General features: G+C 37.2%; 1 protein-coding gene across 1 annotated transcript in view; it reads right to left on the reverse strand.

The window, feature by feature from the left end:
• SUCLG2 (succinate-CoA ligase GDP-forming subunit beta) overlaps window positions 1-27,971 on the reverse strand; it is a 258,901-nt gene that overhangs the window by 84,136 nt on the left and 146,794 nt on the right. The window contains exons 8-9 of the mRNA XM_041764426.1: window positions 20,286-20,447; window positions 17,918-18,060 (exon numbers count right to left, since the gene is read on the reverse strand). Of these exons, the coding sequence (XP_041620360.1) occupies window positions 17,918-18,060; window positions 20,286-20,447 (305 nt within the window). The remainder of the gene's footprint in view (window positions 1-17,917; window positions 18,061-20,285; window positions 20,448-27,971) is intronic.

The following is a 27,971-nucleotide window of genomic DNA, read 5'->3' on the forward strand; positions in this document are numbered from 1 at the left end:
GAAAGGGTAGAGTGTCATCTTGCTGTGTCCGTTATGTTTTAAGAACCCACTTCCCAGCAGAAATTATGACAAACTCAAGGAAAGTACTAATATACTAAAATTTTCTAGAATTTGTATGCTGTACACATTGAAGAGAAGAATACTGCTGTGTTCAAATGCCTCAAAATAACACCCACGAATGAAGCTCATTTGCTGTGTTCTTGCTGGTCTCACTCTATGGATTTCCATGGATATATCAAGGAGCTGACAGAGAGGAGACGAGACTTGATTTACTTGGTGACTATAAAGGGTTTGGCCCCCTTTCAGAAGAACATGCCAAATCTTGCTACATTTGCTCAGACTTAACTCATCTTATGATATAGCTTTCTTTCATATTTAGAAGGTCTCACTCAATTCTAACATACTGTTGCATATGAAGTTTTAAAACTGTTTTTAAAGAAGCTTCACTTAAAATCAGATTTAAACACATATTTCACTGGCTTAATATAGCTTTCCTTTAATTTATTTTTACTGTTTTTGTTTTTCTGGTTTTGGGTTTTTTTTTGTTTTGTTTTTTTTTTAGTGCCTCACACAAGCATCCAGGTCACTCACATCCTTACAGGCTTATATCAGTTCCTTTTCCACCACAGACATCTCAATCTCAACCTCAGGAAAGCCCCACTCCAGGCCTAGGAAGGGGAAAAGATGCAAGGATGTGGAATGGGAGTTCATCACTTTCTAGCTACTGACAGAGTGGTCCCCACAACCCCACATGACCAGCCTCCACCTTCCCTATCCTCAGAAACTGCTCTCTAATGACAAAATCTAGTTGCAATGGCCAATTTCCTTTCCCAGTATAAAAAGATGAGAGGAGGAAAGGGAGGAAAGGAAATTCATCATACTTATGAATGAATGAATAATAATAACAACAACAATAATAATAAAGTCCTTAAGACTTAATAGTCATGCCTCTTGCATCAATGCTAAGTAAATGTAATCGACAAAATGTCACCGAGCACATTACTTGAAGCTCCCATGTCACGGCTGGGAATCTCTGACATGGCATGAGCATTTAGCTCCCATGTCACAGCCGGCAATCCCTAACATGGCAAGGACATCTAGTTAAGACCACTTCACATTAGCAAAATAGGAAGAAACATGATATAAACCCCAACTTAATCAAGACAGGGAGACTTCAACAATGAACATGTTCTTTCACTTGTAAAAAACAAAAAAAAACAAAAAAAACAAAAAAACTTGATTTCTTCTGCATCATTGTAACAATGGCAAGAGAAACTTCCAGTTTCCCCTCCATGTAACAAAAGCTGTGTGGTTTGGAAACTGATTAAAGGTGGAGACATAATTCAGAAAGTACAGCCCCAAAAAAGGAGTGGAAGAGGAAAGCTTCCAGAGAGCAGTGGGAACGAAACAATTTGGAGGAGATCCTAGAACATGCAGGGTCCCTACAATCTGTCCTATGATATGTCCTCAGTAAAAAGACAGGCCTTGCAGTCCTTTTTCATTAAGTGACTTGTTTAGCATGAAGCATTCAAGTCCTCCCACCACTCAGGCACATGCATTTCCTCCACGTATCCCCTGAAAACTTTTTCTTTTGAAGGTCCATACAATTATAAGCATTAGATAATGGCCCAGAAGGATAACTTCATTGGGGCATGATACACAAAAATCTCTTAGAATCACAGAATTTGAACCGGCATTCTTTGTATCTTTCTCTCAACCACCAACCATACAATGGCCCTTCTGGTTGTAAAGTTGTGCAATATGCAAGACAAAAACTTCAATTCCTAAGCCCCTGGTTTTCACTGCTTTCTTTATAATTTCACTAGAGTTTTATTTAGTCTCATACATCAAAGTCACATCATACACACATTTAATTTATACAAATCCAAATGTACAGGCATAGGAATAGAATAAGCAAGTAAGTGAGAAAGAGCCAAAATTAATGAGTAAAATATAATGGGTGATCCCAATGCTGATCTATTCAAAGAACACAAATTCCTAACGGGGATGATAAGGAATGAGTTTCTTTTGCACTTAGGACACTGTATAATCTGGTTGCCAAGAAGAGGGACTAGAGCCAGGCTGCCTGGATATGAATCCTTGCTCTACCATCCAAGTGTGGCCTGTGGCAACTTGTGCCTCAGTTTCCTCATCTGTAAAATGGGCATGATTTAGTACCTATTTTAGGTTGTGGTGAGGAATCAATGAGTTTGCATTTGTAAAGCCCTTAAACCAGTTCCTGGTATATAGTTAATACCTATTTAAGTGTTATCCGCTGTTATTAATATTTACTTTATTCTTCAACTTTGATACAGTTCATTTTTTTTAATTCAACAAAATTAATTATTCATTGTGCACCATATTTCTGCCACTCTGGAGGAGTGGAGCTATAGCGGGCCCAACAGAAACCATCCTCCTTGTAAGAAGCTTTACAGTGTCATGCGCCAGACAGACTACAACAAAACGTTCCACAAATTGTCTAACCATAGACCGTGGTGGTGAGGAATTACCATGGAGAAGGCTTAGCATCTCACCACACTACTGGGACTTTGGCTTAAAGATACCACCAAAATGTGCTGGTGACTTGAAAGGATTGCCAAAGTTAATTTTGATTATAAATATTTTTTGCCTTCGGAACTTTTTCGAGCCTCACCCACATGTGTGATATGATTCCACTGTGCAGTGGCTGCAGCAAGTAAGAGAAGCATTTACAAAGGGGGGGGGGTGAAATAAGCTTGCGTCCTGTACCTCCTCTGGCCCACTGTCCAAGGAAGATGTGAACACCCAAGAACATGATACAATCCCCAAAGTGGAAGAGACAGCAATGAGGTCTCAGTTTGATACTGAAAATATGAAAGAAAGGCATGCAAACCTCAATTTTTCAGTGGTGGCTGACATAAAGTTGATCCAATAGTTGGAGAAAGATATATGCTGATTCTCTGACCACAGCGCAGTCTGTAAAGAGAGCTTGTACAAAGGGCTATCAAGAGAAAGAAACATCAAATTTTATTTTTTTAAAAGAAGTGATTTTTCATTCCTCATGTATACCAAAGAGAAATTCAGTGAAGACCTTATGTCACATATCATTATGAATCAATTTTCTTGACCAAACATAAAAGTTGATTCAACATCTCCACCTTGAAACACTCTATTATCATGACATTTGTCAAATACTGAAAGATCTGACCACTTCCCTTTTCCCCAAATAGCACAAGGAACCCAGATAACAAATGAAGGTTGTATTTTGTAACAAGAATAGACAGGAGATTGAATCACAGCAAAACACTTACAAATCAAGAGAGGGGAAGAAAAGTACCAAGAGAGATTAAATGCACAGAGAACAATAATAGGAAGGAAATCTCTTGTGAAAAGAAGCAGCTGATGGTAACTTAATCGAGACAAAAATGAATTAGATCTACTTCAGTGACTGAGCTCAAGATGAGGTAATTTCATAAAGTTTATAGAAAGTCGCTTGAAAATTACACAACTTGTTTTTTGTTCTCTACTTTTAGAGAGAAGGGAAATAAAAGTTCTCCATGAGGGAACTGATCTTCAGAAAAAACGAATTTACAAATCCAGTTGATGAATGTTACCTATTAACTAGAAGATTACCCTTAATTCTCATTTGGGTAAAAAATGTCATTTTAGAACTGAAAAAGTCCCTTGCAGTTTCAGGGTGAGATTTTAACATGGAAATAAGGGAATACAAATCTTAAGACACATGGGGGATGGCAAGTGTGTGGAGAAAGAAATTAAAAGCAGAGTTAACAGAACTGAGCTCTGTGCTCGTACTACATGGCACAACAAAGGCAAGCTGGGGCAGATTTTCCGTTTTGCGACAGTAATACACATGGCATATAACACAGGACCTGCTGGGTTGTCAGCGACAGAAAATAAATTCTAACTTAAAGGGTAAAAAAGAATGAAATAGCTCTTAGCTGGGATGGGAGCTGAAGAGGCTAGAGAGAGACATTCTCGCAGACATTATCAAACATGAGAATCACCTGAAGGGCTTGGTAACCTGTAGATTGCTGGGCCCCACCCCAGAGTTTCTGAGTCAGTAGTCTCAGGTGGATGAAGAATTTGCATTTCTGAAAAGGTTCCAGGTGATGCCACTCCTCCTAGCTCAAGCACACTTGAGGAGGACTTTGCTAGGGAAAGCTAGACTCTAGGAAGCCCTATGACTAGGGGAGTCTCTATCACACAGCTTTGCTCCTGGATCTTACTCCACTGTCATCAGAGAGGAAGGAATACTTTTATAAGCCTCTTAGGCCACTTTAGTTTAGCTCAAGATCCCACAGGCAGGTGGCCTTTTTTTATGTAAGGAGGAGAGCAGCAGCGAGGCCTCTGACTGGATTGAGGGGCTTCTGTCGAGAAAACATCCCTGAAAGCAGCCTTATGCTAGGGATACAGCAGAGCAAGGGGCCTGGACCAGGTATAAGGGTTCTCTGCGGGCAGAAGCAGGGCAGAGAGGATCCAAGTGGGGATACAAAGAGCAAAAGAAGGAATCACCAGGATCACAGGGGATCACATGGAGAAGTATCACCAAAGAAATCAGAGTCATGGGAAAGCATGATGAGTAAAGAACAATATGACAAAATAGTTATCGCAGACCATAAAAAAATCCATTTCAGCATCAAGATGGACCACGTACAATCAAATTCTCTTATGATACTGCTTCTTACACACATACCACCCATCTAAACTCACAGAGCAGTGCTTCTCACATAATCTGTGGTGAAGCACAATTTTTTTTTAAATGCCCTGACACTCTCTGACTGATGTTTCTGTAAAATACAATCATATGAATTGCTAGAAAATTGATCTTCCACTTACATGTCAGGGCAATGGCAATTTGCAATAAAAGTTTCTACATGCTGATTCTGTTTCTGTACTTATTACAGACCTAAAAGAGCCCACGGACTGGTGTTTCTACACAAGCTGGCACTCCTCCAATACCATACTCTGAGCATTCCTACTCTAGACCACAGGGACCAGGTCTCTGGGACAATTACCCGGCTAATTAAGGAAATGAATGAGCAAAGCTGTGTTCCTATAAAACTTTATTTATAAAAACAGGCATGAGGCAGAAAAACTGTAGAATGCCTACTCCTGCTATATAGACCAGTGCTTCTCAAACCCTAATGTACATAGAATCATCTGGGGATCCTGTGAAAACACAAATTCTGACCTCATGGATCCAAGGTAGGGCAGAGATCATGCATTTCAAATAGACTCCAAGTTGATATCAACATTTGATAGTCCATGGACCACATTTTGAGGAGTAAGGCTGCACAGACTCTTCTCTGTGAACCCAGAGACTAGGATGTGACATCAATATTAACAGGTTTTTTACACTAGGTCTTCTTTGAGCTTTAAAGGGATGATCATAATCAAAAGAACTTGATAAGGACAGCCTCATTGGAACCAATGACATCAAACACTGGATGCTTTCCCATTCTCTCAATTGGCTCAGGACCTGACACATAGTAGGTGATCAAGGAACAGTCAATGATTGCTCACTGAATGGAGGAATAAGAAGCTGTGTCCACTAAGGCAAAGAAACAAGGATGATGGTGAGGCTCTAATTTCTGTCCTCTTGTCTTGCCTAAGATGTTTTGCACTGTTTAATGCATTGGCGCAACTTACAGTAGGTGGTGATTTTAAGGTTGTATTTGTATAGGGGCACCTGGGTGGCTCAGTGACTGAGGGTCTGCCTTCAGCTCAAGGCATGATCCCAGGGTCCTGGGATTGAGTCCTGCATCAGGCTCCCCGCAGGGAGTCTGCTTCTTCCTCTGCTTATATCTCTGCCTCTCTCTCTCTCTCTCTCTCTCTCTGTGTGTGTGTCTCTCATTAATAAATAAAAGTAAAATCTTTAAACAAAAAAAAAAGGTTTTATTTGTATAGAAAAATAGAATCATTAGAATTTATTCTTTCAGTAAAGGTTCTCTTTGCATATTTCTCTTTTATTCACTTTTGTGGCTTTCACTCTTCTTGTTTGATTATCAAACACATCTGTTTGTGAATTTGGTCAGCAGAGTCCACATCTGGATTAACTATTTGGTAGTTCAATTTAACGAACAAGAAGATCCATTCATAAAAAGTAACCACAAATCACAGGTCATAAAACACAGAAAGATATCAGAAATATCTAAATTTGGGCATTTCCCCTCATACCTGCTACCTAAATTCCACATTCTTGGATTACAATGACACACTAAAGGTTCTTCATCACTTATATCTCTAACTCAGAATAATGTACTACTTGGGATTAACAAGCAAGTGAAATCTAGAAGGTCAAGGGTTAAAGCTCCAAATGGATTTTCTGTTCACTATTTACGATCTGAAGGCCTCTGAGAATTAAAGCAGACACCTAAATGTTTGCTCAAAAATATTCTACTGGAGTTCTAATTGAGAAAAAGGGATGTGTCCAGAATGCTTACAGATAACGATTAATGAAAGAACTCACAGATAAGCTGGAAGAAAAATAATTAACTTGGATTTGAGCCAGCTGCCCCTTGGGAATGCTAACTAATATGTATGTTCAAAGTGCTCCATTTCATAAGACCTCAAAGGTGAAAACAGAGCATCCCCAGGAGAGGGTCCTGGATACAGAGATAAAATATCCATTGATACTCACAAAGGACCTCTAATTGTAAGACAGTTGTCACCCAAATTAAAGTTAAGCCATAAACTATTCAAGTGGGCAAAATTTGTTTTTTTTTTTTAAGTCTATAATAAAACAAATGACATGGCTTAGAGCACTTTGGTAAAGAAGTAATGAGTAGTAAACACAAAGGAGAGAAGGGCAGCTCCAGTGGGTACAGATGTTGGACTAATCCCCTCCCTGGGAGCATTCATGTCATTGCCTACAAACCCAGACTCCACATCCAACATTCCTGACATGACTTTCTCCAGGGTAAACATTTCAGAGAGGTCTTCTTGGACAAACCTATCAAAAATAACAAATTTCTGGCATTCTCAGGTCCCCTTTTCAATTTTATTTTTTAACCTCGTAAGTATCGCTACCCAGTATATTACTTGTTTGATATTATATATTTATTTACTCACTGATTTAACTGTCTATCTTCTCTTCCTCTGAAATGGAAGCTCCAAGAGAACAAGACTTGATTTCACTCACTTGCTCTATGACTCAGCATCTAGATGAATGCCTGGCATGTAGAACATGATATATTATCATTTGGCAGATGTCACTGAATGGGTTTCTGGCCAGTTTAGTCATTCTGTGGTCTGGAGAACTAGTCCTGATCTTGTAAAGGGGTTTGAGGAGTTGACCTTAACAAGCTGGGGGGAACCCCCTTCCTCCATAAAGTCAATTCTTACTGTGGGATGAGCTTTGTCAAACTTATGGCTGACACACTGACTTATAGTATGGCTGAGTTCCTGCTTTAATTTCCTGACTCCAGTCTCCCTAGAACCAAGCTTCTGCTATAGGATGTTTTGCATGAGTGCAGCCTGGCCTCTGCACTACAGCCTGGAGACTATGGTACTGGCTACCTATAAAATTCCCTAAAGGCTATTAAGAATTGCTTCCCTGTGTTTGTACTCTTGCTATCTTCTGTTAGCAAGCTACTTTTGGGTAAGAGCCCCTGCCCACTCACACTTCTCCCTGTAGAGATATTACCTGCTGCTGCCTGTGTCTGGCTGCTGGACAGGACCTCACTCCAGCATCTGCAGAGAGGACCTTTCATCCATTGCTTCTCTGACCCTAGGGGATAAGTCCAGTTCTAGACAATGGTCCCTACCAGGCTGCCCCATGCCATTGAAGTCTTGCCAGACACATGGCACTGGCATCTAGCTTGGGAAATTGTTTCACAAGGACAAATCATTAACTTGTTATGCTTTTCTTCGTGGCTGAGAATATTTAGCTATATGATTTACATGGAAATAAAGAGATGTCAATATGAATTTGCTCTAAAAAGACATTTTTGGAGAACCCACTAAGTCCCTTGAACGATTAGAGTGGCTAGAAAGAATGAAGTGTATAATAATAACTGAACAAAACAAAACCAGGGACTGGAAAAAAAAAACTCAAGGAAAAGCTATACTTTAAGCTATTTTTAAAGAATATGGAACAAATGAAAAGTTTAATGAAAAAGCAGTAATAAGTGAGGGGGGAAGAAATAACATTTCTAGGCAGTTTTATAGGATTTAAGAAGAGAAATGCACAATGATTAAGTGGCGAGGACTATCAATTGTAAATACCCTGTAGAAAGGAAGAGGGAGATAGGGACAAATTATCACCGAGGTGGCATCTGATGGCTAGAGATTAACAAGACACCTATTTTACAATTTTGCCTGGAGTGTCTTGCTCTTTACAAAGAAAGAAGATGCATAGAGAAATCAATGGATTCTTAGGAAGAATGTTAGCAAGAAAGAGCAAGGAAAAATAAAGGTGAGTTTATTCTCCTACTTCTGGCAAGTCTTGTTCTGGACTCGGTGTCCTCTAATTGAACCACATATATTAGGAGCATATCAAGAAGACCTTGAACTGAGCTGTCAGGAAGGGACATCAGGCCACATTTGGAATTCTTAGGTATTTCAGAATCTGGGCAATTCAGAATGACTGTGTCAAATATTAAAGAATGACCCATTAATCCTGAGATAATTAAAACAAAGTCAGATCAGTAGCCCATTGAGGTAGTAAATGCATAAGACACAAAGGGGTGTCTAGCTTGGCCTTGGAATATGATGATTTTCTTTTTCTATTGCTGTGAAAGTCTGTTTTGTGCTACAAAGTTTTTCATACTTGTTACTATTACATTTATTTGTTGACTATATTGTACTCTGCTTCAGTAAACCAGACTTACAAAGTTCACACATTTTTCTGAAAGAGATTTTAAATGCCGAGTTTCTTTAAATAACCCTCTAAATAACAAGATGCCTTTAAAACTCTGCCCATTATTAACATGCTGGTAGAACTGATGGTCAGGGAGATCAGCTAACAACACTGGAAGATATGTATCATGTAACACCAGATTTTTATAAAAAGGCCATGGAAAGGAAGGACATTCTAATTATAACTTCCTAAAGAAGATAAGTATAGATAATTTTTGGAAGGAAATTTAACAAAATTATAGTAGTGGTTGTGTTATGGTAACAAAGTTAGGGATAATTTTTTAAAATCTCATACTTTAGTAGGAAATGCAAATTTCTAGAAGTGGAAAAACTAATCATTTAAAAGTAAAGAAAACTTTCAAAAAGCACAAAGTGAAGAACATAAATGTGAACATAAATGTGTAAGGAGATCAAGTTCTTATCTGAAAAGTGGAAAATTAAGTTAAAATTTTCTCAAGGTTTATTCATTTAATCCTTATATATAAAGGCAGTATGTCTAAAAAGCCATTACTGACACATTTTGAAGGTTCTCAGAGTCAAAATCCTTCCCCTTAGGAAGCATATAAAAGGAAATTATGAATAGAAAGATTTTTTTCACTTTACATTCAAGCTAACGGGCTGCTGACTGTCCTTTCTTAGAAAGATAAAATGGAGTAGGTCTTTCATATAATCTCTGAAGAGCTATCCATAATTATCCAAAACATTATTCAGGCAATTCTCATCATCCACAGTAGTCATGGTCTATAACCTTACAGTGAACATGGAGTTAGCAAATACTGAACCACTGCTCCCAAGGAAATGCAGGGTTAGGTTCCTGCAAGCCTCTGGTTATAACATTTTCTCAAAAGATCAATACATAACCTTGTTTTCTGTGTGTTTCTGCTTAAGGATACCTAATTTAATATATACTGTTAATTCATTAGTATTGAATTTACGGCCAATAGCACTCAAACTCACACGTGAACAAAGATGATCTCATATATATTTTCTCTGTGAGGTGTATCACACCAGGCATGACCTAGGAAAATCAAACAGCACTGTAGCACTACATATGGGGCCATTTTAAACAGCAAAACAGGCACTCTTCTTATTGATGATAGTCTTCTACATTCCTTCTACCTAGTGTTGTGATAAATTGGCAAAAGAGTGAAAATCTTAAAATCTGCATACATATTCACCCTCATACATCTAGGAATTCATTGTATATAAATAATCTGAATAGTATGTAAAGTTAAGAACACAATGAGGTTCATAGCAGCATTATTTTAAGTTAGAAGCACCCTGAATACCAAATAACAAAGGACTGGTTAAGTAAATTTATATATTCATACAAGTGAATACTATTCAGTTCCTGAAGATACTGTAGAGGAGTGTACAAGGACAGGAAAAAAGGTATATAAAAGCAGGGGAAAGTAGACTATCTAATTGTGTCAATCATATTGATACTAGTCAAAAATACTACACTATGTGTTTATTTAAAACAGTATATGTAAATGTAACTTGACTTATTTTGGTACTTTTCTATATTTTCTGTTTTCCCTAATTTAATAATTAGGAAGAAAGGGGATGCTATTTAATAAAACACCCTAAAAGAAGACAAAACACTATTTATTTTGCAAGCCACGATGAGTCAAGCCGATTTCTTCAGCAAGCCCATATGGACATGTTGTTCATTTACAAAAAACAAGACAATCATTCCTAACTCCCTAATTCTCTTGCAGTGGGTGGAGGGTAGTGTAGAAGAAGGAAGAAAGAGAATTCACGATGTCTTCATCTCCTGAATGCAGTGGGGCTGAGCTCATCAGCTCTACAGCTCACCCCTGTAGACTAGAAGAATCAGAACCCTTCTCTGTTCAAAGGTCTTCATCTTGTTCTCCTGATTATTTTCCTAAGCTTACTCCCCACATCTAGTGATTCCCCTACCAGGCATTCAAAACAATACCTCAAAAATAATACTAGTAAAACTTCTAGATGCTTTATCACTCTACCATTATAAGATAATTCCTAAGACTCAGAGATACATGACATTAATCCTGGCCATTATCTGGTCACCCTTTAGAAAATGCACTATTTTCTAATTGTTGAATTGAACCACATCTTTTCTCAGTGCAATAACACTGAGAGAGAGAGAAAAAAAATCCTAACTCTTCTAATCACTATTATTTCCAATTTATATGACATTATACTTTTATCAGTGGTTCATTTTTCTTTAACGTCTACAAAGGCTTCTCCATGCAGGATTCATAATCAATTACTGAGCATGTTAGGACTAATGATAAAATTTACTAAAATATCCCCAAGTCTGTTAAAATTCTTCAAATTACTTACTATGAAACAAAACAAAGTACATTCAAATCTAAATTTTGAGAAGCAAAGAAATGAGTAAAAACCTTTTTTTTTTTTTTAATTTCTGAGAATGTGTCAGCAAGGAGTGTGAAAATAGATTAAGAGTGTTTCATTAAGGATGCATGAAAAATGCAGTCGCTATCAGAACCAACTGCCTTTTCGGGACCCAGCTCTTATTGGGAAGTGCTGGCAGGTAAAATGGAATGAGCGTGTGTTGGACAAGGACAGCCAGATATGTATGGAAATTTGGATCATCTGGACATCGGAGAAAAAGTGCAAGACAAGAGGAAAAGCAGTTTGAGGAGAGGAAGAGCAATGAGTGGGGGCAGCTGGCTTTCCCTTCTCCAGCTTACATACATTGTTACTCTACGTGAAACCAGGCCATAGGTTACCAATCCATAAGCACAAAATTATTCTTATTTTTCTCAAATAGACTGTTAGGTAGCCTGTCACCACAAAGAACGGCTGCCTGGACTTTTACTTCTTCCAACTCCATGCAAACATAAAATTTGTTTTCAAAGAGGCATGTAAGAACAGGGATGGGATAGTAATGTTCATGTTGTTTAAAGGATTGGGCATTATATTTGAAAATCAATCCCTACAAGTACTCCCCAAAATAAATATTCCCTCACAGATAAGGTATTTCAGCAAATATATGTGGTCTGTAATAAAATGAGTTTTGGTTCAAGCCTCTGATATAAACATGTAAATAAGTGAGAAAGAACATACTGTGTTTTTAAAAATATATTATAAATGTATGATGATCAACAATATGTGTGTGAGGCATTGAGCACATATTAATCCCAAAGCATATTTATTAAAACTGAGGCATTTGCATGCTGAAAGGCATTTGCTACTGAAAATGTGGCATCCAGTTTTACTATTGCAGACTCAAATTCGAAAGACTTTTCAAGCTCACACCACAGAGCCAAAATAGTTGGACTCTTCTCAAACTTATACCAAAGGATATTCTGCAGTTCTTGCACACATGAATTTAATCCTTCCTCGATTAAGTTGTGTTTTCTTGGTTGTCTGAACAGAGAATTACTGTAAGCTACTGAATTGCTGGCTTACACACTTTATCCACTTGAAAAGAAGACATGCAGTAACACTGATGTCAATGAACCTCCCATCCTATACATGACCATTTCCTCCCTCCTGTTTCAGTAATTATAAATTTAAGCCTTAGAATGATAATGAAATTGAACATTCAAAAAACAATACAAATTAAAGTTTTCACTGTACTTTAGAAACACCTGCCAAGTATTGACACATATATGATCTCTTTGCTATTTAAAGCAATGCTTTGGGGTATCATTTTCATGTCTACTTTACAGACAGAAGTTTAAAGAGTATATCCTAACACCTAATAAATATATAAAAAGGTGTTCAACCTCATCAGCCATGAGAGAAAGGCGCTAAGCCACATTGAATACACCATGTATCTATCAGAATGATTAAAACTGGAAAGGCTTGACTGCACCGAGTGTTGGTAAGGATGTGGAGAGACTGGAATGCCCAACAACTCTGGTGTACACCAGACTGTAAACTGGCACACCTAGAGAGCTGCTTGGTAGTATCCATTCAAGCTGAATACGTGTGTACATTATGACCCAGAAATCCTAGGTCCAAGAATATAACCCACAAAAATGTGCTCCAAAGGTCATGTATGAGAACACGTTCATAGCAATGTAATAGCCAAAACTGAGTAACACAAATGTCTATCAACAGAAAAGGATAAAGTTCTGGCAGAGATAGAATACCATATAGCAACAAGAAAGTGGAAACCACTGCTACATAAAACATGGGTGAATCTTACAAATAAAGGTTAAGTGAAAGACAGCAAACACAAAAGAGTGCACACTGTATGATCCTATTTATATTATGGTGAATCAAATCTAAGACATTAGAAGTTGGGATAGCTGTGTTACCCTTGGGGAGTAAGCAGAGAAGGAGAAGCATGGGGCAGGGGTGAACTACTGGTCTCTAAGATGCTGGTTGCCTTAGTCTGTTCAGGCTGCTATAACAAATTATCATAGACTGAGTGGTACAACAGCAAACATTTACTTTTCACAATTCTAGAGGTGAGAAGTCCAAGATGAAGGCACTGGCAAATTCAGTGTCTCATGAGAGCCCACTTCCTGGTACAGAAATGGCCATCATCTAGATCTATCCTCACATGGAGGAAGGGGTGAGGGAGCTCTTTGGGTTTTAATCCCATTCATGAGGCTCCACCCTTATGACGTAATTATCTCCCAAAGGCCCTACCTCCTATACCATCACATTGGGGGTTAGGATATCAACGTATCAATTTTGGGGTAACACAAACATTTAATCCATGTTCTATTTTGTGACCTGGCTGCCACGTACAGGGCTATGTTCACTTTGTGGTAACTCATCAAGCTATATACTTTTTATTTACATACTATTCTATATTTTCATACTTCAATAAAAATTTATTAAGAATTTTAAATGATACTATCATATAAAATTATTCCTCCTTTAAATGGGAAATGGGGCAGCCTGGGTGGCTTAGCAGTTTAGCGCCTGCCTTCAGCCCAGGGCATGATCCTGGAGACCCAGGATCAAGTCCCACGTCAGGCTCCCTGCATGGAGCCTGCTTCTCCCTCTGCCGGTCTCTCTGACTGTCTCTTTCTCTCTCTCTCTCTGTGTCTCTCATGAATAAATAAGATCTTTAAAAAAAAATGGGAAATGTATATGTGTATCTCAATTAATATAATAAGCAACTCTCTGATTAAATTGTCTTACCACAAAAAAAGAAATTATAATTACAGAACACAGTGGAAGCTAACGCTATACTGGTCATCATACTGCAACATATAGATATATCAAACACATTATATATCTTAAACTTATATGATGTTATATGTCAATGAAATCTCAATGAAAAAATTTAAAGAAAGTGAAACTCCAAATACTAAAAACAACAAATGAAGCAACCCTTTGCGTTAATAAGTACTATTATTATTTCATTTTATAAAAGAGGAACCTGAGATATATAGAAGTTAAATAACATACTCAAGCTCCCACAACCAGCAAGTGGTAAAAATGTGACTAGAATCTGGGCAGTCTGGTACCAAAGCCCCACTAAGAACCCCTTCCTTTTTTTAAACTAATACTTGGTTCTTATGTAGCACATTTCTTCCTGGATATTTAAAGAGCTTTGAAAAAGCTGTATGTTAATTAGACTGAGATCAAAGAATGATAATATTTAAAGGAATACAAATTTAAAAATGAAGCACTTTCAAAATATGACTCTAAGTTGGATCCAAACCAGGAAGCACAGACACATCAGGTGCGGTGACTTCACAAATGATATTCCCACACAACTGATTTTCGAAATCAGGCCTCCAGAAGCAACAGATTTGTTTAACTTTGGCCAACAAAGTTGGTGTGACTGTTGCGATTGCTATCAATGGTCTTGTCCTTTTATTCATTTATGTAGGATATTTTACATACTCCAGATGTCGTTTGTACTCATTTTCTACACCTTTAGAATTCTAAGTTTAGAATAAGAAATAAAAGCCAAAGCATGATTCAGGGAAACAAAAACTTAAGGATCATATTCTTTGGAGGGCTACTCCTTTAAGTGTGTCTAAATTCTTTAGAGATTACCACAAAAACCCTACATCTACTTCCTATTTTTGTGATTTTTTACTCCTTATGACTTAAAGAATACTAGTGCTTAGAATTCTGTATGTAAAAAATGATAAAGATCAGATCTATTACACCAGAACAAATTCCATTGCCTTTCTCTTGTCTCCAGCCCAACTAGAAAATAAGAGAAGTACAAAATATTTAATGTGAATTCAGTTTTCTAAGTGAGCTATCTTGAAAAGATTCTTGTTCTAGGCAGTTTGGTGGAGGAGCTCTGTTTCACATATATTATAAACAAATAAGGAACACATCAGTTATAAAGACATTTGTGTTAGGTACCAGTGAATACCAGCATTTGGGCTAATAGTCAAAGAAAATAAATTTAAGTTTCAGCTCCCTGGCTGACAGTATGTATAGAAATATAGGTTAACCAATAATATTGTTCTTGAATGATGACATTTATAACATTTATTACTTCATCAATAGAATTAGCTCACACATATGACAAACAAATGGTTGTTACTATCAATTAATTCAAGTTAAACAACAACAGGAGTTTTGCAATTTTGAGTTTCAGTGTATTCAACTCACTAATCCTTACATCTAACAAGAAAATCAATACCTTTGTAATAATTAGCTTTGGGTTTTTGGGATTCTCTGCTTCTGGGCAGCTGAATGGGGTTCTACTTGAAATAATTACTGCCAGAACTACAATCAGTTTTCTTGCAAAATCAAATCAACTCATCTATACTATTTTTAAGGCTCTGTTCTCTGAAACCTGTTAAACAATGCCAGGATTGAAAATACCCATTACATTTCTATGCTTTTTATCCGTCTTTGAAATTTCAAGATTTGGAAAATTTACAGTGAGATGAGCTATGCATTCATTTTCCTGATATAGCATAAGAAAAATAAAATAACTCCCACATATCTTTCTCTACCCAAGATGACAGGCAATCTCAAAAAAAGTTTAAATACTCCAAGCATTTGAAAATATTCCATAGGGTAAAGTCAAAAAATTTTAAGAGGCTGTTAAAAAAAAAAAAAAAAAAAAAAAAAAAACGGCTCTGCAAGTGATTTTTCCTTCCCTTCCTGCACTTTTACAAAATTAAAATTCCAGATCAGCCACTAAGAAAAGATATTCCAAAGAAAATGCAATGATTGTCCTGGTAGATTTACTCCCTCGATAGCTCTCTATTATTCTTAGCACTGAATTTCAGGAGACACTAAAAGTTAGTTTTTTATCACAGTCGCGCTGTTCTCTGAATACTTTGTGGTTCAAGCAGTTTAAAGAGCTGTGTGTTAGTTACGTCCATGGTACTTAGAGATTTTTAACTGATAGGAAACTCTCTGGGAGGAAAATGATGCTTCCTTCAGAAAATAAGAAGGGGCACCTGTGTGGCTCAAGCCTGTTAATAATAAGCAGCCCATGGACCAGGTCATGACCCAAAAGTCATGGGATCAAGCCCACATTGGACTCCCTTGCTCATCATAGAGTCTGCATCTCCTTCTCCCTCTGCCCCTTCCCCCACTCTTGCATGCATTGTCTCAAAAATAGATAAATAAAAATTTTTAAAAAAAGAAAATAAGGGATAACTAAGTTAATAGCTAGAAAGCCATTGATAATATTCCTACTTAAGTAGTGAAAATAAAGTACTTATATAAACAGAAAAACCAACTGCAAACACTTTCTTCATGGCTGGGTGACTTTCGATTTTGATGACTTCCTAGACAGCACTGGAGAACTAAAAATAAGCAGCTGACAATACCTCACCATTTATTTTGTGAATCAGATGGACAAGAGTGAACAAAAGTGTAAGGTTTGCAACCATCTGAGTCACAATGAAAATAGACAAACATACAACTATTACAAAACAAAATTTTATATATGTGAACCAAAAGACTATTGATGGTCCACTTATTAATGAGAAGCTTTCATATTAAGTTCAGATCACATTTCCTTAAAAAAAGAATCTGGTGTCATTTTCGTTTATGATTTTCTTAGTGATGGTTCACATTTCCCATGTCTTCAGATATATTAAGAACGAAGGAGAAAAAAAAGAATGTCTCATATACTCTAACAGTATCAAGATAATGATTCTCAAAGGTTTTCTTTTTAAGATTTTATTTATTTATTCATTAGAGACACACAGAAAAAGAGAGGCAGAGACACAGGCAGAAGGAGAAGCAGGCTCCATGCAGGGAGCCTGATGTGGGACTCGATCCCGGGTCTCCAGGATCAGGCCCTGGGCTGAAGGTGGTGCTAAACTGCTGAGCCACCCAGGCTGCCCATGATTCTCAAAATTTAAAGTCAAAATGTTGTAGACAGACACCACCTTACAGAATTGTTATGAGACTTAAATGATATATATCAGATGTCCAGAACATGTTAGTCTTTTCCATGTAATAAACGTTCACCTAAACCTGTTGTCACAGACAACTGGGTACCCTACAGCTGAAACAAAGCATATGGGTATTTAACTTGAAAAATGTTTACTGAATCTCTGCTACGCACTAGCATGGGTATGATAGCTATACCTTAGACAAGAAGAAAAGAGGTTCAGGAAACAACATTCTATGCTGCCTACCACACGTTATGAACTATGGCACAGATGAAAATTAAAAACATACAGAAGAATATGGGGTCATTTCTTTCTATTGATACATAGTTTTATAATCCTACAATTTTCTTCTGTCTCCAACTGTATGATAATACTTATAGCATGTATATGGAAGGAATCAGAGACTGAGTCCTCTAAGTCAAGTAAGCTAATCGCTTCAATGTAGGTTACTCAAATCATGTTTCAAGCCAACCAGTGTTTCACCGTCTGGTGCACTCCCTTCTTTTTATTTCCTCAGATCTCCCAGGACTTCGGAAGCACAGCATCTGAAATAAAATCCTGGGGGCACTTATCAGCCTTTCAGCTGAAAAGAGTAAATCAATGTATACTCCAAGCAGATATAAAGCAGGATTTGCATCTGTGGCTGCAAAATAAATGTGTTGGCTTATTTCCCCTTAACAGAAGGAAAAAGGCAATTCTTAATGGTGAAAAATTAGAACATTATGCAATCTCCCTGCAAAGACAGAGGTTACCTTAGGATCAGCTGTGAGCAGTTTGAAAGCTTGATAGACTTGAGCTTCCTTTACACCACCACCAAGATCCAAGAAGTTGGCTGGCTTTCCACCTTTCAGGAGGATGATGTCACAAGTAGCCATGGCAAGTCCAGCACCATTCACTGGGAAATGTAAATGGCACACAAGACAGGATAAATTTAGCAACATGAAAGGGTGCCTGAACTATTTCCCTCCCCCATAATGGCAAAGAGAACCCTGTCACTACAAGGTCAATCTGTCCTGCCTGGAACTATGTTCAACCAGGTAAATTCATAGACTTTTAGGGTAAATCAGGAAATATGCATACAAAGAACACCCAACACAACAACAACAACAACAACAACCCCCTGGGAATACGAAGACAGGTTTGTTGAGAAATTAAATCAGTCTGGGAAACAGATAAAAGGGGAGAGTTTACATAATTCATTAATTTGGGCTAGTAGTAGATGAGGGAACTTTGGGTTCTGGAAAAATACAGAACTCAAAAGAACCCAGAAAGAGAGAAGAAGGCTACAAGAATTTGCTTGAGTCTGTGAATTACATTCTTTTTAAAATCTTTTAAGAGACCTGGGTAAAAAATGGAATTCGTTTAATTTTTCACTTGCTGAGAATATGCTCCTTTGAATGTAGCATCCCTCTGGGGTAGAACCACAGGGGTCCCTACTTCAATAGGGCTCCATACTTTTTTACACTCGGTGCAACCAAGCATGTTTATAGGTTATGTGGATAAACTCAGAAAACAAATGAATAAATGAGAGCACCAAAATAATATTCTTATCCCTCTGTTCATTCTTCAATGTAATATAAGAAATGTTCACTAGCAACCTGATCATTAAAAAACTAGAACCAAAATGTGCTAACATCTTAGGAGCTTTTTTTTTTTTTTTGTAAGAAGACAGAGTTTTAACACTGCAATTCTTGTTTTTCAGAGCTGAGTTTTATTGACTAATTGTACTTCTTTTGCTTTTATGCTTAATTACATGAAATTACTTTCCTCAGGTTAGAAAGAAAAAAAAAAAAAGCAGACCTCCTGAACACAGCAGAAATTCTCAAGGTAAAATATACTTCACTTTTTCTGACCTTTGATTTCCCCAGGCAAGCCTCTGAACTGTGACTAATTTAATTGAGTCTGGGGCAACTACAATAAAAATGGTTTATATACGATCTTAAAACAATTTGAAATGTGTTAATCGTCGCTTTTGAGGCTGCTAACTTGGTCAAATCATGCATACTCCCACAGAGGCTACAAAGAATCTGTATTTAATTTGTTCTAAACACACCATTATATCATTCTCCTTTCTAAATGCCTACAAATATTGAGAGCGCATTAGCTTATCAAGATCAGAACAATGTGAGTGATTTGGTACATTACAGTTATTACTCCGATACAAAGCAAGAGCTCTTGGTATCACTTGTAATTAGATGTCATTTTCTATTGTATTGCTCAGCAGACTACCAGATGAGGTCTGTTCAGTTCTGAATATAATAATCCTGTTGCTTTAATGAGCTACAAATCTTTTTTATTTTAATTCCATTAAGATTAAGACCTCAGTTTCCAGTGCAATGAATTGGTTCCACCAGAAACACAGATGGGTATAAATCTCAGCTCTATAAGCTGTGGACAATAACAGAAATTGTATTGCTTCTATAGACCCATTCTTATCTCAGCTGAATAAGCCATTTCCACAAATTTAGATGAGTATGATAAAATCAATTGTTTTATTAATAAACTGGATAATGGATTAAACATTTTATCATTTGGTTATCATAAAAGCTGAAACTGGAGTATAATGATTCAAGTGTATGTTCTCTTCTACTTCCTCTGAGAAATGTTATCTTAAAACCAACTTTCAGAATAGTTCCTAGCATATTAACAATGACTGGGGCAGCAAAGATTTTGATTTTTATTAAGCAAAATCTAGCTGAGATGCTTTAAAATAGTATTTCTCAGCTGAGGTTATTTTACATACCAGATGATACTTGCCAGTGTTTGGCAACATATTTGATTGTCACAATGTGGCAGGGCAGGGGGGGAGGGAGGTGACACCTAAAGACCAGGGACACTTCTAAATATCTGACAATGCATAGGGCAGCCTCTTCCCCAGCAAAGAATTATCCCACCCAAAATGTCAATAGTGCCAGACTTGAGAAACCCTGCTTTAAACCAATGATCACTGAGCAAATGAACTTTGGGAGGAAACTGAATTGTTTCCCAAGACTTTTGGGCGACAAAAACTCCTAGTTTTACTGGCTACAGGGAAATAACCATTTCAGAAAGGTTCAGAAATAAATTCCTAAATTCTGCAAAAATTCACAAATTATACTTGTGATAGAACTACTTTCTTACCAAAGCAGGCAATGTTCCCATCCAGTCCTATATATTTTAGATCATATTTGGCAGCTTCATTTTCAATGGGCTCATTCTCCGATTTGTCGTCCATAGCAAATATGTCCTTTTGTCGGAATTCTGCATTATCATCAAAGTTTATCTTTGCATCAAAACAGACAACTAAATAAAGGAAAAAAGGCACCAAATGAATATCTCTTAAGGATCTATAAATTAGTTCCCCAGGCTGGCAGGCACAGGAGAAAGAAAAATAAGATACTGTCATCTTTTTCATGATATGAGTGGGAGAAGCTATTACAGCTTCCTTGATCTTAAACTTTAGGGCTACACAAATAGAGTGGCATAGTCCCTGTCCTCAAAGGACTTACATTCTAATAAAGAGCACAGTAACTTATGCCTGTTGGTCTCTGTTTAATAAAACAATAATATAAACTGTGGTCATCCATTAAAAGTTATAGGCTGACATATGTACATACAGCTTTGATTTGCCATTTTTATTACATTTTGTATTTTTAGTATATAACCACTAATCATCGCCTTTACCTTCTATGCAAAGAAAAACTAGATTATGACACTTAATCCCACTATCCTCCTTTGTCTTTCTTCTGATGCTGCAAAGTGAAATTTCTATTTAATCAGTATCCTCGCTAATAATTCTGAAAGAGTTAGTGGGAAGAACACCAGGTTACAATCAACAGTTTTTTACTTGATCCTTAACTAACTCTGTAACTTGATTAAAAAAAAAATTAGCCTACTTCCTTTTTGGGCCTGTTTTCTTATTTGGAAAATGGATATAACCATCCCCAATCTGCTGATAAATTTAATTTGGGGTCTGCTCAAACTGGACCATCATCCTGATGTGTGCAGGATATGATTCTTTTGATTCAGGTTATAAAACACTAAGAGACCAAGACTGATCAGATATAATGGAAGGTGGCCAGGTATTATCATTTCTACTGTCTCTATTCTCTGGTGCAGGTAGAAATCTCTAACTCTCTCAACAGCCAAGAGCCCTGGACACAGTTGAAACTCACTGGGTGATATGAATGGACCATAGGAAGAGAACTTTCCTTGATTTACAGGATATCTTCTATATGAACTGTCAGGGAGAGACTGCAGTGGGGAAGAGGGGCATGCAGGTTTCTGGAATCTTACCCCTTTTACTATATCACTAAGGGTAGAAGTCAGTTGTGTATGATGACATTCCATCCTAACCTCTTGCTTTACTTCAGAATTTGATAGGCAGGGATCTTTGACCTACACTTTGGAGAAATTACCCATTCTCCTCCAGCATTGCTACAAGCTACCTAGTTCTTCAAAGGGAAACAACCTGTAATAATTCTCTCAAAAGCAATGATCATGGTCTGTTAATCCCATTTGCTTACATACTGTTAACATTACAACGTCCTAGAGCTACAGATCCTACGTAGAGACTCTATACCAGGGTCTCTCTGCCACAAAAAGCAAACACTTTGATACAAATCTATGCAGAACTGGCATATTAATATCTAAGAATGCTTGGCATACATGAAAGCCCAAACCACAAGTTATTTAAAGTAACACTGACTGACAAGAGAGAGCCTTATACAGAAGTTAATGTCTGCCAGAGTCCTTGGTCTTGCCAAGGACATTTATGTATTCTGAATATCATAGATAATTTGTGCATCTATAAACCAGTAGGCATTAGTTTAGATTCATGGTAAACAGAAGTCTAGGATAAGGGAATAGGACCACGTACAGGCAATTTTTAGTATAGGAGAGTCCTATAGCCTGGGGTGCGGCATTGGGAAGCTGAGTGTAAGAAAGAACTGTGCAGGTGGAGTATGGTGGTGGTATAATGGCCAGTGAGTACCAGCTGTCTGTGCTCCTGAGTGCTTTGCACACAGTCCCTACTTGCACTAACACCATGCAGTAGAAGATACTCTGGTTTTCATTTTATAGACAAGGACAAAAATTTCCAACCACTTTACCCACACACCGTGAATACATGGGACAAATGAGTAATTACTGTCCAGAATGCTGTAATCTTAATGATGGAATCCTACAATTACCAAAGGAATTGGCCAACGTTCTCTTCTTGCTATAAGAGCATTTTGTCAGCAGCTAATGACTGGTATAATAATCAATAGGAAAGCAACTTCATTGTTGGCTTTCCATTAGGCTTACAAATAAATTTTAATTAATTTATTAGTAATTTCAGCTCTTCCATTACTCATTGGCAAGACTGTTTGTAACCGATACCTTCAAAATGAATGGGCGAAGGCTATCAAATTGACTTCCTAACTGAAGAGTTTCAAAAAAAAAGAATTCTTGGTCAAGATCAATAAACTAGTAAATCAAAATAGGTCCTGGCTGATCTTTGCCACTTACAAAGATTATAGTTCCAAGCTCCTTGAAAGAACATAATTAAGGCATATGTATGCAATGTTCAGAAGGCAGCCCACCCCCCCACCCTCTGCAAAGCCAGATTTTCAAAAGATGCTTTTTCCTGAGGTACACTGTATACGCCAAGAATAGAAATGAGTTCACTATTTGGAGACCACCCTGAGAGAACTTCAGAGTTAAACCAGAGCTTGAAGATGGTGACTCTGGAATAAAAGGGATACCAACAAGTAGAAATAAAGGTGTACCTACAGGTATTAGATTTGTGGGATAAATGGCCTCTCTGCAATGGCCCCTTGCCAGTTCCCTCTCTGGAGAGAAAACTAAATGACATAACTAGGCCAATGTACATTATATCTTAGTGCTTTGGGAAGTTACAGGACTATGTAAATAGGAAGTGAGGGGCTCAGGAATTAAGAAGCGTGACCTGACCCAAAAATGAAGTATCACCCTCAAAGCCTTAATCTTTTCTGTGGGTGGAGAGGGCAGGAAGAATAAAGCACTTTAAGGAGGTACATGGACTTTTTTAGATACATATTTGTTATGCCTGCTTAATATTTTAAAAGGAGTCCCAAACATACAAAGTGTTCTCCTGCCTCATTATCTCGGTTTATAATGCTGTATTGTCTGGATGTTCTTCCTTGAACTTCACCACTTAGGGTACTCTGGCATCAAACACACCTGAGTATGAATTACAACTCAGACACTTTATAGAGTCAGGTAGCCATAATCACCTTTTAAGCCCAGTGGCCTTGTCTATAAAATGAAAACCAGAGTATCTTCTACTGCATGGTGTTAGTGCAAGTAGGGACTGTGTGCAAAGCACTCAGGAGCACAGACAGCTGGTACTCACTGGCCATTATACCACCACCATACTCCACCTGCACAGTTCTTTCTTACACTCAGCTTCCCAATGCCGCACCCCAGGCTATAGGACTCTCCTATACTAAAAATTGCCTGTACGTGGTCCTATTCCCTTATCCTAGACTTCTGTTTACCATGAATCTAAACTAATGCCTACTGGTTTATAGATGCACAAGTTACCTATGATATTCAGAATACATAAGAATTTCCCACAGGAAACATTTTAATAGTTGGCATTTCAGGCTGTGTACCTGATGGAGCAGGAGATTTTAACCTAACGGTTGAAGGTGGAAGAGATGACTTTGATGACTTTCAAATCACACCATAATTTTCCATAAGGCTGGGGTGGCTAACGATTGGTATAAAATAGCCCCAAATGAGAATCTCAGTCAGGGACTGGCAAAGTATAGTCCGTGGGACAGCTTGCTGCCTGTTTTCATAAATATGGTTGGACTGGAATACAACCACATTCATTCATTAACATATTTCTATGGCTACTGTCATAGACATATGCAGAGACGACTTGTTATAATAGAGACTATACAGTCCTTTAAAGAAAAAGGCTGCCAATTCCTACTAAGTCATACATCCCATGTTGCAATAGCCACAGGTATCATACTTATTACAGTGAAAGAGAAACTTTGGAAAGTCCATCTTATGGCATGAAAACAAAAAAAGCGTAAGAGACAAAATAAGCAAAAACTTGCAGCTTGCACAAAAGGAGTGGATTAATCCTTGAATACTGATTGACTCTTATACGCTTATTTCCCCCTGTAAGAACCGTCCAAGTACACTTTCAGAATGCGTGTGTTAAAAATGGATTGATGGTATGTCAACAGCAGGGCAATAAAATAAACTTGCTTGCTCAAACCTTAGCTTTTTCCTTTATTAAAACAACAAACTACTCTAAAATGTATTTTTTTGAGGTACTGAACTTGGTTCAGACGTAAGATATTCAATGTCACATTAATGAAACCTCAATTCTATAGAAAATTCATCTTGAACAAAGGCCATTCTGTGTACAAAGTGGGTGAAAAAACATACCTATTAATATTTATAAAACAATTTTCACCATCAAAAGCACATTGTTACATGCTTGATAGATTATACAAATGAATTTTCCTTCTGAACAAATATCAAAGAAAGCTGCAGTACTTATATTCATAGGGTGTTTTGTTTTTTTGTTTGGTGGTGTGAGATTCTGTGAGCTGCTAATTCACCAACCTAGATGAAGAACCTGACTGGCAGTTAACAGCCTCTGACCCTAGAGTTTTAATGGAAGAATGTGCTACAGAATTAAACAAAAGAAAAATACATTTTAGAGGGGAGACTCACACATAAAAGAAACATAAAAACAGCAGGAAATAAGATAGTCATAATTAGTTTGAAGAATAATCTGTCTTCAAGCAATGTACTGCATTTGATTTGTGATAAATAACCATAATATGCTATTGAAATGCGCCCTGCCAAGATGGCCTTAAAATGCTGATACTTTCAAATTAGTTCCACTTTCCATTAAATATTGATGTTCCACGAGTTGTATACTTTTTAGAACTTTTCTTGAGTTGCTATGAAAGAGAAAATAGATACAAGGCGGGAGGGGGATTTGGGTGAAGGTAGAGAACTGAAAATGTTCTTGAAAATAGAGTCTTGTGTATAAAGAGAGAAACAGAGAGAAACACCCACCAACAACATGGGCACTTGCTAACACGAAGCAACAGGGTGGCTATTTAGGGAAATTAATCTGAAGCAAGAAAGGGATCTGATGTGCGAGTTAACTTTGGATCAGTCAGCATTAGTTCTCATGGAATCTTGGCCAGGTAGTCACTGTTTTAAATTGGGTTTCATTCCGTTAGCCTGGTGAATGGATCTGGGCTCCAACTGTCAAAATGGCTTAGAGCAGGAATTTTTAATCTTGGGCCTACTGGTAGGTTAAGTAAGATCATTATCTATCAGGGGTGGGAGGTGGAGAGGCTGTAGGACAGTAACATCCCTGGCCTCCACCCACGAGAGGCAAGTATTATCGTACATTTCCAGTTGTGATAAACAGAAATGGATGTTAACTAGGCTCAATGTGGTGATTACATGGAATCATCATGTTTTATATCTGAAACTAATATAATGTTATATGTCAATTACATCTTAATAAAAAAAAATGTCTCTAGACATTGCCAAACATCCCCTGAGGGGACAATATGCCTGCCCTCCTCACTGAAAAATCTTATTATAGAGATACCAAAGAAAGGAGTCTGTGTGCAGGTAGATCTGGCTGAAAGTGGAAAGAAATGAAATAGAACATAAAATCTCACAGTGGCTTGTGAAAGAGATGAATGAATAGATAGGGAGATAGGTAAATAATGATAAATAAAACCTTGCTTTTTTTTTTTTTTAAGTTTTTAAATTTTTTTTAAGTAATCTCTGCACCTGATGTGGGACTCACACTCACGACCTTGAGATCAACAGTCACATGTTCTTCTGACTGAGTCAGCCACAGGCCCCAAGGAAACCTTGCTTCTAACTTGGGTCGCATGTTTAATAAATCAATTCTGGCAATGCAACTGGACAAGCAAGGAAAAGAGTTCATTTCCCTTTGACTAATTCATTAACAGTTTAATTTCTGTAAAATTTGGTCATTCTGGTGGACACGGGATTCTATCCCTTTTTCTATTGAGAAGATGCCTTTCTCCCATACATGTGATTCCAGCAAAGTGACTGGTCTAGATATGGATATGGTACCCAAGTAGGGCCAATCAGAATCACTTGAAAAGATTGCTGGGGCTGCTGGAGAAGAATGATGAAAAATGGGAACCATCTTGGCTGCCCCTCCACAGAGTCTGGCCGACAAAGAAGCCAATTCAGAGGTAACTGGGCTGGAAGATCAGAAAATCCCTTATTCCCTTCATGCCCTAAATTAGATTGCTCCTTAGAATTCCCTGTTATATGAGGAAAAGAACCTATCCTTCCCTGACCTAGAAGCTTCTTAACAAAAACTAGACTGATGAAGGTTTCTGTCACTAACAGACCATTATGATTCTGAGTCACTAAATTACATTACAGTCAATAGTGCCAAATTATATTCTTTAAATCAAATTATTAATCACATTGGAAAAAATAATTCTTGGGCTGCAGTTCTTTCACCACAGTAAAAACTTCCCATAGGTGACCTAGCAGCATAGATGTTATCAAGATCATTGCTCTTCATTCAACCAGGTATCATCTGTTTTGCAAATATACAGCCAATTACCGAAACTTTTAAAACATGTCCATTAACCAGTGGAAGATGCAAGAAATTATCTTACAAAGAAGCTTTGCAATGGATAAATTTAAAGTAAAATGTTTGGTGTGATGCCAGGCTCCTTAAACTTCTAAATTAAGAGTCATTATTAAATCACAATTTTAATGTGAAACATTATATGCTCTGCTATTACTGATCTAAATGGAAAAAATTAAATATTCACATTATAAATATAAAGATTATTAATATTTCTAGGATAAAAAGGGTTTTTTTTTTTTTTTTTACATCTCCTAAATAGAGAATTGCTTTAGGGGATTGTGACAATGATGAAGATCAATTTATACATTTGGTCATTAATCACCGTTTCCTAATTGGGTTTAATCTGACTACTGCTCATTAGAGTTATAAACCAACACACTCATTTAATTGTGATTATAATTCAATAGCTGAACTTTTATGGTACAATGAACAAATTAATAGCTAAAGATAATTTTGCTCTTAAAAATATCACATAAGACTTATGCTTTAATGAACTATATACACGGAACATGTTTTATGATGATTTCTTCAAGAAAGCTCAAGAATTTTCCTTTCTCTTGATAATTAAAAAGAAAACTTCTGATTTCATGAGGTGTTACAAATACACCCTAGGAAAAGTTTCTTGCACCCTTATTCCCTGCATCAGACTGCAATCTGTAACTGACAACTTACCAAAGGTTTAAATGAAAGTAGTATTATAGCCTGATTTTTATCCAGTTCCTTGGCCAAATATTCTTTAAAAAAAAAAAAAAAGAAACAATCAGGTTGCTTATGTATACTAGTTTGAAAAGCAAACCATGACCTTGAAGAACTTGTACTCAACCTCTCTGTCTTTTGTTTCTCAGATTTAATTAACAGCCATTCAATGCAGCATGGATTTTGACTAATATTCTACTAAACTGAAGACTACATCTGAATCACTCTGATAAAAGTAAATTAATAGTTTAAGAGAAAAAAGGTAAAAAAGAAGGCAGTCTGGCATATCAAAATCAACACACACACTAGACTGAGAGAGACATGCATTCAAATCCCAGATGCAGGAACAAGCTGCCTATGGAGGAGTCACATTAATTTTTAATCCTCTATAAAATGGGCATAATAACTCCTTACTTTTCAGGTTCCTGTAAGTAATAAAAAAGAATGTATGTAAGAGCTTATCCCAGTAC

The sequence above is a fragment of the Vulpes lagopus genome, chromosome 7, assembly GCF_018345385.1.
Source record: "Vulpes lagopus strain Blue_001 chromosome 7, ASM1834538v1, whole genome shotgun sequence".
NCBI lineage: Eukaryota > Metazoa > Chordata > Mammalia > Carnivora > Canidae > Vulpes > Vulpes lagopus.